Here is a 16,368-nt window from a genome sequence, read left to right as displayed (position 1 = left end):
GGCTAAGAACAGGTCCGTGTGTAAATGGACACACGGAGCAGCAGGTGCCCCATAGCAAGCTGCTTGCTGTGGGGGCACCCGACAGCAGGGAGGAACTAGGAGCATCAGTGGGGGACCAGAGCAGAGGAGGATCCGGGCTCCTCTGTGCAAATCCACTGCACACAGCAGGTAAGTATAGGCATGTTTTTTTTTTAGAATCACTTTAAAGCAAAACTTAATTTTCCCCTAACCCCCCCCCCCCATCCTCACTTACCTTATAGTGGGTTAAATTCATAATAAGCACTTACCCCAGCAGATCCAGTGTTATTCTATAGCGATCCATTCTTCAGCCGTCTGTGCCTGTGTATAGCACTTCCATCTTGTTCCTCTTCAGCCAGATGCCTCTTCAGATTCAGACGGGCCACCCCCCATGACATGGCAGTTCCACCCCTGACTGTTCTGTGAATGGGCTCCCACAGTCTCCTGGGTAAAGTAAAGAAAAAAAAAAAAAGAGTAACATGAAATGAATTCAGCCACCACATCTAAAATTCAGTAAGCTACAATACTATAATTTGTTTCTTGGATTTAGATATGCTTTAATTTCTAATTTCAGACAGGGATGAAGGTGAAGGTGGATGCCTTTTATTAGGTGTTGGAGAATAATTTTACTGGCATGGTTAATGGTAAGGTTATTACAGGTGGATGTTTAGGGGACTTTGAAGGATAGCTGGGGAGAATAGGCACTTACACTAAAAGTTAATTTTGTGCATAGTACCCAAACGTGTGCCATTTTGGGCACCTAACATTAACGTACCTATTCTTAAAGCAGTTCTAAAGGCTAGACATTTTTGTTACCGTAATGCATTCCCTGCATTAAGGTAAAAAATGTTGCAATGTTTGTATCATTCCCTCACTGCCCCTGTATACTTACCCGAGCCCTAGCTCGATTCAGTGCTGTGCCCATCTGCCGCTCTCTCTGCTTACAGAGGCAGCAGTGGGAGCCATTGGCTCCTAATACTGTCAATCAAATCCTGTGGACAGAGAGTTGTGGGCAGGCTGAGCAGCGATGTGTGTATAGATAGATGCACACAGCCCAGCTCTAGCTTGAGCACGCAGGTGCGCCACCATAGAAAGCATCTTCCTATGGAGGCACATTGAGAAGCCAAAAGCACTGGTAGGGGACTCAGGAAGATGGGGGCCGCTCTGAACAATACCATTGCACAGAGCAGGTAGGTATAGCATGTTTATTATTTTAGGAAAAAAAATTAAAGCATTTACTCTCCCAGTGTCTAATAGATCTGCAGCTTTTTCTTTTTTTCACGGAGTGGGTACCTTTTTTCAACAGGTACAGTACCTGCTCCCAATTCCTCAATCCTCACATTGGCCATCCCCCAATTGTCGCAGATTCCTGGGACATGTAAAACATCCCAGAAGGTTGCAGGATCAGCTTGCCTACACTGCCCTGATTGTGCATGCAAAGTGGGGACCCTGATGTGAGACAGGAAGTCACAGCCATCTCCCAAATGTAAGATAGTGGTGCTGGAGAGACTGGTGGAAGACATCATTGGACTCCATAGACTGATAAGTATCTGTTTCTTAATGAGTATCTAAACCTAAGAACAAGCATGCAATGTCTTTCAGTTTATCAGTCCTTAGATGTGGGACTGTATTTGTTTTCTTTTTCAGACTTTTTTCCCGTTATTTGCACCTGTGCATTACAAAGTGTTTTAGGGTAACAGGAATTGTGTTATGATTAGAGGAATTGTTAAGATAACAGAAAACCACCCTCTCTCCTCATCTCCAGCCATGGAGGTGTATTGTAGTCCACCAAGAGAACTGAGAACAGTGCACACTGATAGGAGTACAGCACAGCCACAGTACACAGGAAGTGATTAGGTCACAAGATTTCTGGCAGGATCAACTGATATTTTTGCATTTATTTATATATAACAAAACATCATAAATGGTATATTGACCAACATGAAGCAAATAATTATTCATTATTAGGGATTACCTGTACATACACTATTAAAGCCAGCAGCTACAGCATTTTGTACAACCCAAGTGAAGTTCCCTTTAACAATGTTCTTCTAATCATAAATTCAAATTTTTTCAAAGATAACACACAATTCTGTTAGTTTGTTATGAAATATTTCAGATACTTGAGAAGAAACATATACTGTATGACTGCAGGCACACATAGGGGTATTATTATTAACCCTTTGCACCCAGCATTGCCTCTGAAAGCACATTTATACTGCAAGCACAATATCATGTTACCATCAGACAGTGGGATGGGATGAAGATCTCATGCCTCTGGGTAGCTCCCCTGAACCCACTGCCTGGCTGCTGTGGGGAGGAACGGTTGGTTACATATGTAGCCCACAACAATGAAAATAGTACGGCTCGAATTGTAGAGGCCGGTGTAGCGAGATAATTTGTGCCTCTTCACAGATTAACAATACTGCTGTCCAAGTGTGCCCCTTATTCTCCTCCATCCAGAGTGCAGACATCCTAATACAGGAGATGTGTTACAGGACTGATCACCAAGGGAAAATAATGGAGTAAAGGCTGCAAAAAAGAAAACTAATGCAGCCTCCACATTTAAAGCAGTAGTGAACTACAACTTTTTTTTTAAATCAGCCCCCTGCAATGCTATGCCAATGTACTAATATGTCACTGCAGCCAGCGATCCCTTCTCCGCCTGATCTCACTTCTGGGTTTGGGCTCTCTGAATGGTCGGACTGTGATGATGTCACTCCCGCACATGAGCACAAGTGTTATCATTGCAACATGGTGCTTTGCATTCACGGCACACTGGACACAGAGCACGTGTAGTGACATCATTGGCTAGAGCTGATGTGAATATCTCCTATGCATCCCAGGATAAGGAGATTCTCACTGTACCTACAGGTATTATAACCTTACCTGCAGGTATAAATAGTAAATCAGAGCTTACTACTACTTTAAAGTGTTGTAAACCGCAGACATGAAATATGAACAAAGCATATCCCACTATAGTGTGTACTGTCTCAATTAGGAGCACTAAGCATAGTATCTGTCTGCTGGTTTATTCCTCATCTATCAGCATTAACCACTTCTGACAGTTTTTCCTGACACCAAGAAAACATGGTGACAGCATCAGCTCTGTTCCTGTGTGCTGTGTGATGGGGGGGTCCTCTTCCCTCCAATCAGCTCTCAGAGCTACCCTCACTGAGCTCAGCAGAGTGTAATTTCAACTCTCCACCCCCTCTTTTCTGACCTCTCATACAAGCTTTATAAATTCTGGAGTTTGAACAGATGTAGAGAAGAGAAAACTGTAGATAAACAGGTTCAACTTATGTAGGAGAGTCTGTTTAATCTCTGTGTATCAACTGAGGCCAGCCACTTCACTGGTTACATGTAAGCGTTTATAACCACTGTAAGGATTGGTAATATTAATTAACCAGTTAGGGACCTCCTACCATAGATATACTGCAGCAGAGAAGCCCCATTGTGCCGGATTATATAGCATAAACCGGATATTCTGGGTAGGGGGCATGTACACCCGCTACAGCACAATCCGATCACCGGGTCCCAGTCAATGATTTATGGCTGGGACCTGCTGACCGGTTGAGCAAATGACAGAAAAGAGCCCTCTGTTGGTAAAAAACACAAGGCTCTCTACAAACAACAGCGATGTGCCATTTTTTTTCTCCCCACAAAGCAGGGAGTAAAAACTGGCACATTGCTTAGTAAAAACAGCACATAGTACACACAGTTAACCTTTTGATTGTCCCAAATATTCCTTCCCAGCCAGTGTCATTAGTATAGTGACAGTGTACATTATTAGCACTGATCATTGTATCAGTGTCACTGGAGATATCAGTGTCATTTAGTCAGTTCCTTCCCAGCATCATTTAGTGTTAGATTGTCCTCCACACTATCACAGCACTACTATAAGTCGCTGATCACCGCCATTACTAGTATAAAAAAAATGAATATAAATTCAAGTGTATATATACCATTGTTTGTAGACACTATAACTTTCACACAAACCACTCAATATACACTTACTGGGATTTTTTTTTATCAAAGACATATAGCAGAATATATTTTAGCCTAAATTTATGAATACATTTTATTTATTTATTTTTTTATTGGAGGTTTTTTACAACAGAATATTGTTGGTCTTTTTTTCTTTATATGATAAAAACATAAAAAACCCAGTGGTGATCAAATACCACCAAGTTCTATTTGTGTGAAAAAATTATATAAATTTAATTTTTTTTACAGAGTTGCATGACCACACAATTACCAGTTAAACTAATGCAGTGCTGAATAGCAAAAAATGTTCTGGTCATAAAGGAGATAAAACCCTCTAGAGCAGAGGTGGCCAACCTGCGGCTCTCCAGCTGCTGCAGGACTACAAGTTCCATCATGCCTCTGCAAGTCAGTAACTTCCCATCTTTGCAATGCCTCATGGGAAATGTAGTTCCACAACAGCTGGAGAGCCACAGGTTAGCCACCCCTGCGAGCATAAGTGGTTAATATTGATTACTATTGGCATCATTAAGGACTCACTAAACACAGAATCAGGACCCAAACCCCACAACCCTGGCAAACAGATGATACCAGTAGTCTCAAAAAAACGCAGCCGCGTTCTCAAGCGTCAGTGGCGTAAGGCTAAGTCTCACAAAAACTTAATCAATGTAAAACTGCTCTCTAAAAATACAATTCTTGCCTTCACACTGCCAAGCAGACCTATTTTATCTCTCTTATTAACACCTTCTCATCCAGTCTCCATCAATTTTTCTCTATATTTAACCACTTGCCGCCCAGCCACTGTAGAAATAAGGTGGCAGGGTGGCACGGCTGGGCAAAAGCACTTTTTAAAACGCGCTTTTGCAAAACAGGTAGGGAGCACACACAAGGCGCGCTGCCGCCCTACCTGCACCGCCGATCCCGGCCACGGGTATCAGTCGCCCGGTCACGGCTGGTCATTACCGGCCGTGACCCGCCGATTAGCGGCAATCACTGACAGAGAGCAGGGCTGCAGTAGCTCCCTGACAGCTCCTGACACGCTGATCTAGAGAGAAGAGTTTATCTCTCCTGATCAGCGTGTCCCCTAGTAAAACACTCCCCTCTCACAGATAACCCTTTCAGTGAATAAAAAAGTTAACCCTTTCCTCCCCAGTGCCATTAGTACAGTGTCAGTGTTTTTTTTTTTTTTGCACTGATCACTGTATTGGTGTCACTGGGGATGTCAGTGACCCCAAGTCAGTTCCCCCCCCCCGTGTCAGAATGTCCGCCACAGTCCCGCAGTCCCGCCATAAGTCGCTGATCGCCACCATAAGTCACTGATTGCTGCCATAAGTCGCTGATCGCCGCCATTATTAGTATAAAAAAAATTAAAAATCCCAGTATCTTTCACGTAAACCAATTAATTTACACGTATTGGGGCTTTTTTTTTAGCAAAGACATGTCGAAGAATGCATTTTGGACGAAATTTATGATGAAATTTGATTTTTACATTTTTTTTTACTGGACATGTTTTATAGCAAAAAGTCCAAAATATTGGGGTTTTTTTCTCAAAATTGTCAGCGGTTTTTTTTTTATAGCGCAAAAAATAAAAAGTGCACAGGCGATCAAATACCACCGAAAGAAAGCTCTATTTGTGTGAAAAAAAGGACATAAATTTCATTTATGTACCGTATTGCATGACCGCGCAATTGTCCGTTAAACTAGCGCAGCACTGTATAGCAAAAAAATAGCGTAAATTGCAGTATCTATACCATAGTTTGTAGACGCTATAACTTTCACACAAAGCAATCAATATACACTTATTGGGATTTTTTTTACCAAAAACATGTAGCAGAATACATTTTGGCCTAAATTTATAACCAACTTTGAGTTTACTATATATTTGTTATAGCTGAAAGTAAAAAATGCTGTTTTTCTTCAAAATGTTTGGTCTTTTTTTGTTTATAGTGTGAAAAATAAAAAATGCACAGGTGATCAAATACCACCAAAAGAAAGCTCTATTTGTGTGAAAAAAAGGACGTAAATTTTGTTTGGGTGCAGCATTGCATGACCGCGCAATTATCAGTTGAATTAGTGCAGCGCCGAGTAGCAAAACGAGGCCTGGTCATTAAGGGGGGTAAATCCTCAGGAGGGCAAGTGGTTAACACTCTACTTTGTCCACCACTACCTCTACCCCATAACTCACTCACTGCCCAGGAGATCGCCAATCACTTCAAAAACAAGATCGATACAATTCGTGATGATATCCCCACTCTACAGATAACTCCCTCACTTAACACCCCATGTACACAGGTACACTCAACTCTACTACTACAGATGAGGCTGCTAAACATTTTTCTAATGCCCACCATACCACCTGTCCCCTGACCCTTATTCCTTCTCAAATACTGCGGTCACCCTCTGGCTCTATCCTACACTAACTCACATCTTCAAAGTCTCCCTCTCTTCTGGCATCTTTCCCAACACTCTAAAACATGCACTAGTCACCCCTATACTTAAAAAGCCTTTCTTGTACCCCACTAATCGTAACAACCTATCTCCTTGCTCCCCTTTTCCTCCAAACTCTTTGAATGCCTGGTCTTCCACTAACTGAGTGACCGCCTCATTAAGAATAACCTTCTCGATCCCCTTCAGTCTGGATGTTGCCCTCAGCACTCCACAGAAACTGCTCTCCTAAAACTCACAAACGATTTACTAACAGCAAAAACCAATTGATACTATTCTGTACTCCTACTTCTGGACCTATCGGCTGCTTTTGATACGGTTGACCACCACCTCCTCAAAAAAAAAAAAAACTTTACTCCCTTGGCATCCATGAATGTGCTCTTCATTGGTTCTCATCCTACCTATCCCAACACACCTTCAGTGTCGCTTACAATTCTACTTCCTCCTCTCCTCTTCTTTTCTCCATTGGAGTCCCCCAAGGTTCTGTTCTTGGACCTCCCCTATATTTGATCTACATTTCCTCCCTGGGTCAGCTGATAGTCTCCCATGGCTTTCAATATCATTTCCATGCTGATGAAACCCAAAGCTATCTCTCTACCCCCACGCATCACTAACATACTGACCAACATAATCTGGATGTCACACCACTTCCTCAAACTCAATCTATCCAAAACCGAGCTCCTAATAATTCCTCTCCTACGTGCCCCTTCCCCTGACTTCTCTGTCAAGATCAATGGCACAATCAGCAACCCGTCCCCGCATTCCAGGGTGCTGGGTGTAATTCTGGACTCCAAACTCTCCTTTTGGTCCCACATCCAATCACTTTCCAAAGCTTGTGGTCTCGACCTCCACATCTCCAAAATATGCCCCTTCCTAACCAATGACACCACAAAGCTCCTAATTCACTCCCAGGTTATCTCTCACCTTGACTACTGCAACTCCCTCCTCACTGGCTTACCTTTACATAGGCTGCCCCCACCTCCAGTCCATCATGAATGCTGCTGCCAGGCTCGTCCACCTTACCAACCATTCAGTGTCTGCCACCCTTCTCTGCCAATCCCTCCACTGGCTCCGGCTCACCCAACAAATGAAATTCAAAATACTAACAACTTACAAAGCCCTCCACAACTCAGCCCTCAGCTACATCACTAACCTAATCTCAAAATACCAACCAAATCGCTCTCTTCGTTCCTCCCAAGACCTCCTTCTCTCTAGTTCCCTTGTTGCCTCCTCCCATGCTCGCCTGCAGGACTTTTCCGGAGCCTCTCCCATCCTGTGGAATTCCCTACCCCAATCGGTCCGACTACTATTCTGTCCACATTTAGCCGATCCCTGAAAACCTTTCTCTTCAGAGAAGCCCATCCTACCTCCACCTAACAACTGTACATGTATCTTCTCCATCAGCTCATCCCCCACCATTATTACCTTTTGTATCAGTTGACCCTCCCCTTTTAGATTGTAAGCTCTAAGGAGCAGAGCCCTCTGATCCCACCATTGTAACTGTACTGTCCTCACGTTGTAAAGCGCTGCGCAAACTGTTGGCGCTATATAAATCCTGTATGACAATAATAACTGGGAAAAGTGATTATTATTGAAGATAATGTTGCAGTATATTCCTGGTTTGGTTTTAGATACACTGAAACACTTTAAACACATTTTACAAACAACGTTGCCAACTTTTTCCTACTTTGTATCTGTTTATGATTGGCCTTCATCCACGTCCATCGCTTACACTGATACACCTGGAGGTTGTGAGAGGCTCTTCTCTGAGTGTGAGGTCACAGCCAGGCGGACTGTACCACCTCCAGCCTCCCCCCGTCACACCTTTCCCGGTGGTTGCAGCCAACCTGCCCCCTCCAGCCCCTCCCCCGTCCCCGCCCTCCTCCTTAGACCTGGTCGGAGCGGGTGTGAGGTGAGGAGAGCGGAGCGGGAAATCTCCGGAGAGGAGGAATCTCAGGAATTCCTGACGTCTGTGTGTGGATGGAGGGTGGAGTGTGAGCTCTGCGGACCACTAGTGGAGGGTTCGGCCGATCGATGTGAAGAGTCGGATACATTTAAGCCCCGGGTGTCTGGATAGTCAGCGGAGAGCCCGGTGGTCCCGGGACGGTGAGCTCGGTGTCTGTACAGCCCATGGAGATCGCTCTGGTCTGGTGAGCGATCTGATCGTACACGATGTATCAGATGTATGAGACTGGCTACATGGAGGTGCCCCGGCCCGGCTCCCCTCCTCTCTCCCCCGCCGCCTTCGTCAACTCCGTGCAGTACGCCAATGTACTGGAGGGAAGGTTCAAACAGCTGCAAGGTGAGCGAGAGGATCGGCCTGTGTGTGGGGGGAGGGCACAGATCGTACGATCTTCTCTAATCACATAGAACAAATACATTGTTTGTCTTCAATGTACACATCACTGGGGTCACCACATACAATACGATGAACTTTACATCAACCAAATCTGTGCCTAGTCTATCCAATCAGGAAGGACCTGGACTACATACACGTCAGATCTAATGGGGATTGTAATGTGTGCTGAGCGTGATGCTTCCCATACAATCTCTATTCACCAACACCTATGTAGTACAAGGGCCTTCCTGATTGGATACACTGGGTGTGTTCCCATATGCCGGGGTTTGGTAGATCTAAAGTGGATTGTACAATCAGATTGTGACCTGTATGGTGACCCTTAGGCTTCTTTGGGGGGGCGGAGTCCTATTGATCAGTGGGGAATCTGTCCATTGAGCAGAGGGGTGGATGACAGGTCTGCGTCCGCTCAGTTTATACAGAGCAGACACAGACAGACCAATCTGCTCCATGTGTGGCCAGGTGTACAGGGCTCCACTGTCTGTATACACCCGACTGCCCTCCGACCTGCCTAGACGGAGGATGACGCATCCCCTTCCATCATTTTTATTGATTTTAGCAGATTGGATTGGAAGACACCAGTCTGTTTACACCCGTTGGCCCAAAGGGATCCCTGAAAAACTGACAGATGGACCTGATTGGATCAGCCGTGTGAAAGGGGCCTTTGGCCGGGTTCACACCTATGTGGGTTTTCGTGCGTTTTGTAGAAACACACTGCAGTCCATTTACTATGGTTTCCTATGGGATACGTTCACATCTATGTGTTTTTCAGCTACTGCGTTTTTGGAAAGGCTCAGGGATTTCTGCAAAATGGTGCGGTTTTGGTTCAAAAGACTTCCATGGAGATGCTGCATAAAAGCATGTAGTGTGTTTTTGATGCATTTTTGAAACAGAATGCATAAAAAAAAAGTAAAACGTGCGTGTGCAAAAACTAAACCAGCACTACACAAATCCTTAGCCCTGCTTCATACAGGTGTGACCTTCTGTTTACAAATTGCATCTGAAATCGCATCTAATGTATTTCTATGGAACTGTCTTTAATCCGTGCGATTTCAAAAATAATTCCTGCACTACTTTTTTTTCCAATTTCATTGGTGCTTGCATTGACTTCTGCTAAATGAAGTTGCAAGCCGCAGTGAAATAGGAGGTACAAGTCGCCCTGATCTGCAGCTTTGAAATCGCACTGATTCAAGTGAAGTGGCTCGACTTCAAAATTGCATTCAGTGTGAACCAGGGCGACGAGTCTGTTCACATCGTGTCGGCTCTGTGTGCATTTACACAAGCATGTCACGAGTACAGCAGCCAAATCATTTGAATAGGCAGCTGTACCCACAAGAAACGGTGGTGGTGGGGGGTGTCCCCTATTTCCCTATTCCCCTTCTTTCTTTTTTTTGTCTTGGTTCACATATGCAGTGCAGGAAACGCAGTGAATTCTGAGCGTATCCTGCTCCTCATTGAAATCACATGCTATTTGTGTGATCTGCTACCAGTGGCCATGTTAAATTAATGACTCCCCAGAACAAGTCTCAAAATGAAGTGCGATTCCAAGAATTGTTTCACGTGTGTGAACAGCCATGCAATTCAATTCTGGTGCAGCAAAAAAAAAATGCCTATGCCTTTTTCTTGTTGGTGCTATATGAATTGTGTCCATACAAGATAAATTGGCTCAAATCACAGTGCAAAGAATCGCTTGTGATTTGAACAGGAATGCAGTGCGATTCCTGACCGAATTGCATGCGATTTCCCGCACCACAATACTGTGAACCCAGACCTAAACACAGCCCAATAGAACTGCCTGGCGCTCCCAGAGACACACCACGATTGGTGGTTTATGGGCTGCCGTTAAGAATTAATGGCATCCCACACATATACCAAAGTGTTGCGCATTCTACTTGCAGGTGGGGAATGCGAATGACTTTGAGTTGTCTTGATCTGCACAAGTGTGAACCCAGACCTACATTGTTGGTGGTAGATCTGAAAGATTGTTCAATCAGGTTGTATGGGACAGTCCATGAATGTTGTGCCCCTAACCAGTCAGTTTTGCAGTAAAATCTGCTGTGTGTGTGTATATATATATATATATAAACAGATACTTGTATAGTGCCGTCAATTTACACAGCGCTTTACATACATATTGTACATTCACATCAGTCCCTAACCCTCAAGGGGCGTACAATCTGAGGTCCCTAACTCACATTCATACATACACATACTAGGGACAATTTAGAGACCGCATCCAATTAACCTACCAGCATGTCTTTGGAGAGTGGGAGGAAACCGGAGGAAACCCATGTAGGCACAGGGAGAATATGCAGCAGTTGAACTAAAGCAGGAGAACTTAAGCAGCAGGAAGACACAACAGCAAGAAGCTCTACTGCATGCTGGAAGACTGCAAGCAAACACCCTGGGAAACATCTTACATACCTGAGACCCACTCTGTGTACCTTTATATAATACGCCCCTCTTCTCCTTATCATATTACTATCCTCTGTTCCCAAATCTCATTTCTTTACCCCTCTGCTCCACCCCACAACCTGTACATCTCACCCTCACTGCTATCATCTCCCTACTATTGCTCTCTTCACCTCCCCAAAATGCCTCTTCCACTCCTTCTCATTTTCCTCTCCTCCATTCCCAAAATCCGTTCACTATATCCCTCTGCCCCTCCCAAACAATTGTATATTGTGTCCTCACTGCTTCCTTCGCCCCTCTATGGCACCCACCACCTCCTCCTATCACTCCACTCTCCCACTGACCCCAACACCTCCACTAGTAGTTTCTCACGCTCCTGCACATCCCGCTCCCATGCCACCTTTCTCACCCTTCTCCTCCTCATAACCGCGGGGGACATCTCCCTGAATCCTGGCCCTCCACCACCTCCCTCACCCGCACATAACCCTCCCGCCTCCACGTCCTACTGCAACCCCCACAACTTAGTATCTGTCCCCCTGCTCCCTAAAATCTGCCCCCTGTTTTCATGTGCACTCCTGAATGCCCGATCGGTGTGCAACAAGCTTACCGCCATCCACGACCTCTTTGTTTCCTGCTCCCTCAACCTCCTGGCGATCACGGAAACCTGGATCCAGCCCACTGATTCTACCTCCCCTGCTGCACTCTCCTACGGAGGTCTAACCTGGACCCACTCACCCAAGCCTAACGGTCGTAAAGGTGGTGGGGTTGGTCTGCTCCTGTCACCGCAGAGCACCTTCCGAGTCCTCCCAAACCCCCCCTCCCTATCCTTCTCCTCCTTCGAGGCCCACTGCGTCCGACTATTCTCCCCAACCCCCCTGAAGATTGCTGTGATATACCGGCCACCTGGATCCATACCCCGCTTCCTGGATGACTTCTCCTCCTGGCTACCCTTCTTCCTCTCCTCTGAGCTACCCACCATCATCCTTGGGGATTTCAACATCCCTGTCAACCTCGACAACCCAGACACAGCCCGTCTCCTCCACCTAACCTCCTCCTTTGCACTTGCACAGTGCATACAATCCACCACCCACTCCGACGGAAATATCCTCGACCTTGTCTTCTCCAACCGCTGCGCTCCCCACAACCTCACTAACACCCCCTTCCCTCTCTCTGACCACAACCTGATCACCTTCTCTATCTCCTCGTCCTCCAACGCCTACCCCTCCAAATGTCACACTACTACCAGCCGTAACCTCCGCAACCTTAACCCTGCCTCCCTCCACTCTGCAGCTGATCAACTCCACGACCGCATCCTCCCCCTGTCCTGCCCCGACTTGGCTTTGACCGCCTACAACAATGCGCTCTCAACAGCCCTTGACTCACTAGCGCCTTTAACCACACGCAACATCAGACCCCGACCGCTCCAGCCCTGGCAGACTGATCACACCAAAACCCTCAAACGACACAGTCGTGCCCTGGAGCGACTATGGCGCAAAACCAAATCCCAACAAGCCTTCACCCGCTACAAATCTGCCTTCCACACCTACACCTCCTCCCTCCATGCTGCCAAACAGGCCTACTTCTTGACCCTCATCAAGGCCCTCTCCTCCAATCCTCGCCGACTCTTCTCTGCCTTCAGCTCTCTACTCTCTCCACCTCCACCTCCACCCAGCACCTCACTCACCGCCCTTGAGATTGCCAATCACTTCAAAAACAAGATTGACACAATTCGCAAGGACATTGCCGCAACTCACACACCCTCTCAACCCGTCCCCTCTCACACAGCTACCCCCTTATCCCCCCTCCCCCTCGACATAACCCGCAGGGACTTCGTCGCTGCTCAAACTCTCTCCAACCCCCTTCACCCTCACTCAGCTACCCCCTCATCACCCCTCTCCCATGGCCCCACCACTGCTCTGACCTCCTCTTCCACCCCACCCTACATTCCTCATACTGAAGCTCCCCCCACACTCCGCACCTTTGACCTTACTACCTTCGAGGAAGTCTCCAAGATCCTCTCTGATGCCCGCCTCACCACCTGCCCCCTCGACCCTATCCCCTCACAACTCCTACGACCTTCCTCCTCCTCCATCCTATGCTCCCTCACCCACATCTTCAATCTCTCCCTCTCCTCAGGCACTTTCCCCTCCCCTCTGAAACATGCACACATCACCCCCATACTTAAAAAGCCCTCCCTGGACCCCAATGACCCGAACAACCTCAGACCCATCTCCCTGCTCCCATTTACATCTAAACTCCTCGAGCGCCTAGTCTACACCCGCCTATGCTCTCACCTCAACGACAACAACCTCCTTGATCCCCTACAGTCCGGCTTCCGTCCCCTACACTCCACCGAAACCGCCTTACTCAAACTCTCCAACGACCTGCTAACCACCAAAGCTAATGGCCACTATTCAGTGCTCCTACTCCTTGACCTCTCTGCGGCCTTCGACACAGTCGACCACCCCCTCCTCCTCAAAAAACTACACTCCCTTGGCCTCAGAGACTCTGCTCTCTCCTGGCTCTCATCCTACCTGTCACAACGCTCCTTCAGCGTTACCTATAATGCTACCACCTCCCCCTCACTCTCCCTCTCTGTTGGGGTCCCTCAAGGCTCTGTCCTTGGGCCCCTTCTCTTCTCCATCTATACCTCCTCCCTTGGCCAACTCATACACTCTCACGGCTTCAACTACCACCTCTATGCTGACGACACACAAATCTATCTCTCAACCCCCCACCTCACCCCCTTGGTCTCAGCCCGAATCACACACCTACTGAGCGACATATCAGACTGGATGTCGCTCCACTTCCTTAAATTGAACCTCTCCAAAACCGAGTTTCTTGTCTTCCCCCCAGCCCGGACACCACCCCCCATTGACTTCTCCGTCACATCCAACAACGCTACCATCAAACCTGCCCCGCAGGCCAGAGTACTGGGTGTCATTCTGGACTCCAACCTATCCTTCCAGCCCCAAGTCCAATATTTAACAAACTCGTGCAGACTACACCTCCGCAACATCGCCAAAATCCGCACGTTCCTAACCCCAGAAACCACTAAACAGCTCATCCACTCTCTCATCATATCACGACTCGACTACTGCAACTCCCTCCTCACTGGCCTGCCTCGCCGCTGGCTATCCCCGCTTCAGTCCATCCTGAATACGGCTGCCAGACTCATTCACCTTTCCAACCGCTCCATCTCCGCCACCCCCCTCTGCCAATCCCTCCACTGGCTTCCGATTGCGCAATGGATCAAATTCAAAATCCTAACGCTGACGTACAAAGCTGTCCACCATACTGCCCCGAACTACATCACTGACCTAATATCCAAGTACCGCCCAGCACACACACTCCGCTCCTCACAAGACCTCCTTCTCTCTAGTTCCCTGGTCTCCTCCTCCCATGCCCGCCTCCAGGACTTCTCCAGGGTGTCACCCATCCTCTGGAACTCCCTGCCCCAACCCATCAGATTATCACCTACTCTTCTCTCCTTTAGGCGCACCCTGAAAACCCATCTCTTCAGGGAAGCCTACCCCACCCCCTGCTAACTTGCCGACCTCCTCCACTCTTCCTACCACCCCATCCCCCACAGCTATCTCCTCCTGTGCCACCACCCCCTCCCTCCTAGATTGTAAGCTCGAAAGAGCAGGGCCCTCGAACCCCTCGTGTATCACATTGTATTGGTATTGTTCTGTCACATGTTCTGTCCCCCTTTGTAATGTACAGCGCTGAGCGAACTATTGGCGCTTTATAAATACTGTATAATAATAATATGCGAACTCCAGGCAGGTGGTGCCGTGGTTGGGATTTGAACCAATGACTCTAGTACTGCCAGGCGGAAGTGCTAACCATTTAGCCACTGTGTGGCCCATTTCCCAGACAGGATGTATCTGATGATGAGGATGTCACTGTAGAATGTTGTTCCCCGGCATTGTGTGTTATGTAGTGTTTTGTAATGAGAGCCTCCATCATCCTTCATATGACGCACTGTGATCTGTCACTCCATTGTTGACCTGTAATTAGGCGGATCAATCATGGACTGCACTGTACCCCGTGTGTGCCAGATTTAAACAGATGAGTTTGTATTGGCTCTAACAAGCAGGGCCCTCTGATTTCCCCGTATTGTAATTGTACTGTCTCTCCTTATGTTGTAAAGCACTGTGTAAACTGTTGGTGCTATATAAATCCTGCATTAGTATAATAATAATAATCGGGTTGGGTGGACCAAACGCAAGACGTTTTCACCTTGGTCCCCTCATACAGAACCTGATTGGATGTTGGCTGATGTAGGTGGATGTGGGTTTGTTTACATCCTGCTGCCCATAGGGATCTAAAGTTGATTGTATGGGATTACATGGCTCTGTCTTCCTCTGTCATGACGGAGGAAACCTCAGAACAGACACGGGTGCTCCATATATGACGCATGTTTCTGCTCTGATTACACTCTGTAGGAGATCAGTCTGGGATCCTCTGCTGAGATGGAATGGAGGGCGCTGTGTGTAAAGGTCTGATGATGTCACCATTCTATCTACTACTGTGTAGAAGGTCACAGTCCCCGGAGTGGAGTCGTCACACATTACATTCGCTTCCCATTTACTGGGTGTAAACCCCGAGTCTGCTTCTCTGTATGTGACATCACACCTCACTGGTTAGTGTTCTTGTGATTCTGTTGTAAAGTTTCTTATCTGGGATTCTGCCAATAACCGCACTTCGGGCCAGCAGTATGAGGCCAATTTCTCACGATTAGCAGCAGTGGTGTCAGCCTGCTGTGTGCTCTCCTTCAATGGGCAGCCTATCAGGTCTGTCAGGCAACCCAAAGACTAAAACAGCCCATAGATGATGCAATTTTTCTTTCCTTCCACCGCAGGCAGAAGGAAAGAAAATTGCTGGATTCCCCCATCAACACAGTCAAGTGTTTGATGGGGGGGGGGGGGAGAGAATCCTTCCTGCAAAGCTATTGTGTTCTGCCAGTGGGGAGCCTTCTCTGCCTGCAGAACACAATAATCACTGTTAGTGGCTAGAGCCACCAGAAGTGATTGCATGGTAAAAGCTGAAAGGATGGTTGTCCTGAAGTTGATTGATGGATCGACTTCAGTACATACAGCCTGCCCATAGATGGATCAAATCTCGGCCAGTCCCTGCTGAACCAGCCA

At 47.0% G+C, this 16,368-nt stretch overlaps 1 protein-coding gene across 2 annotated transcripts in view; it reads left to right on the top strand.

The window, feature by feature from the left end:
* Positions 1-16,368, top strand: part of SPTBN2 (spectrin beta, non-erythrocytic 2) — a 311,949-nt gene that overhangs the window by 168,086 nt on the left and 127,495 nt on the right. The window contains exon 1 of one of the 2 annotated variants that reach the window (XM_089658020.1): positions 8,367-8,749. The exons of the other annotated variant lie outside the window; for it this stretch is intronic. Coding sequence (XP_089514146.1) covers positions 8,620-8,749 — 130 coding nt within the window. The 5' untranslated portion in view covers positions 8,367-8,619. Of the gene's footprint in view, positions 1-8,366; positions 8,750-16,368 lie in introns of those variants that run through there. 2 annotated transcript variants of the gene reach the window in all.

This window comes from Staurois parvus, unplaced genomic scaffold, assembly GCF_062004578.1.
Source record: "Staurois parvus isolate SC_StPar_1 unplaced genomic scaffold, SC_StPar_1.0 ptg001051l, whole genome shotgun sequence".
In the NCBI taxonomy this organism is placed as follows: domain Eukaryota; kingdom Metazoa; phylum Chordata; class Amphibia; order Anura; family Ranidae; genus Staurois; species Staurois parvus.
The sequence above is the reverse complement of the archived record's forward strand: the minus strand, read 5'-3'. Positions and strand labels throughout refer to the sequence as shown.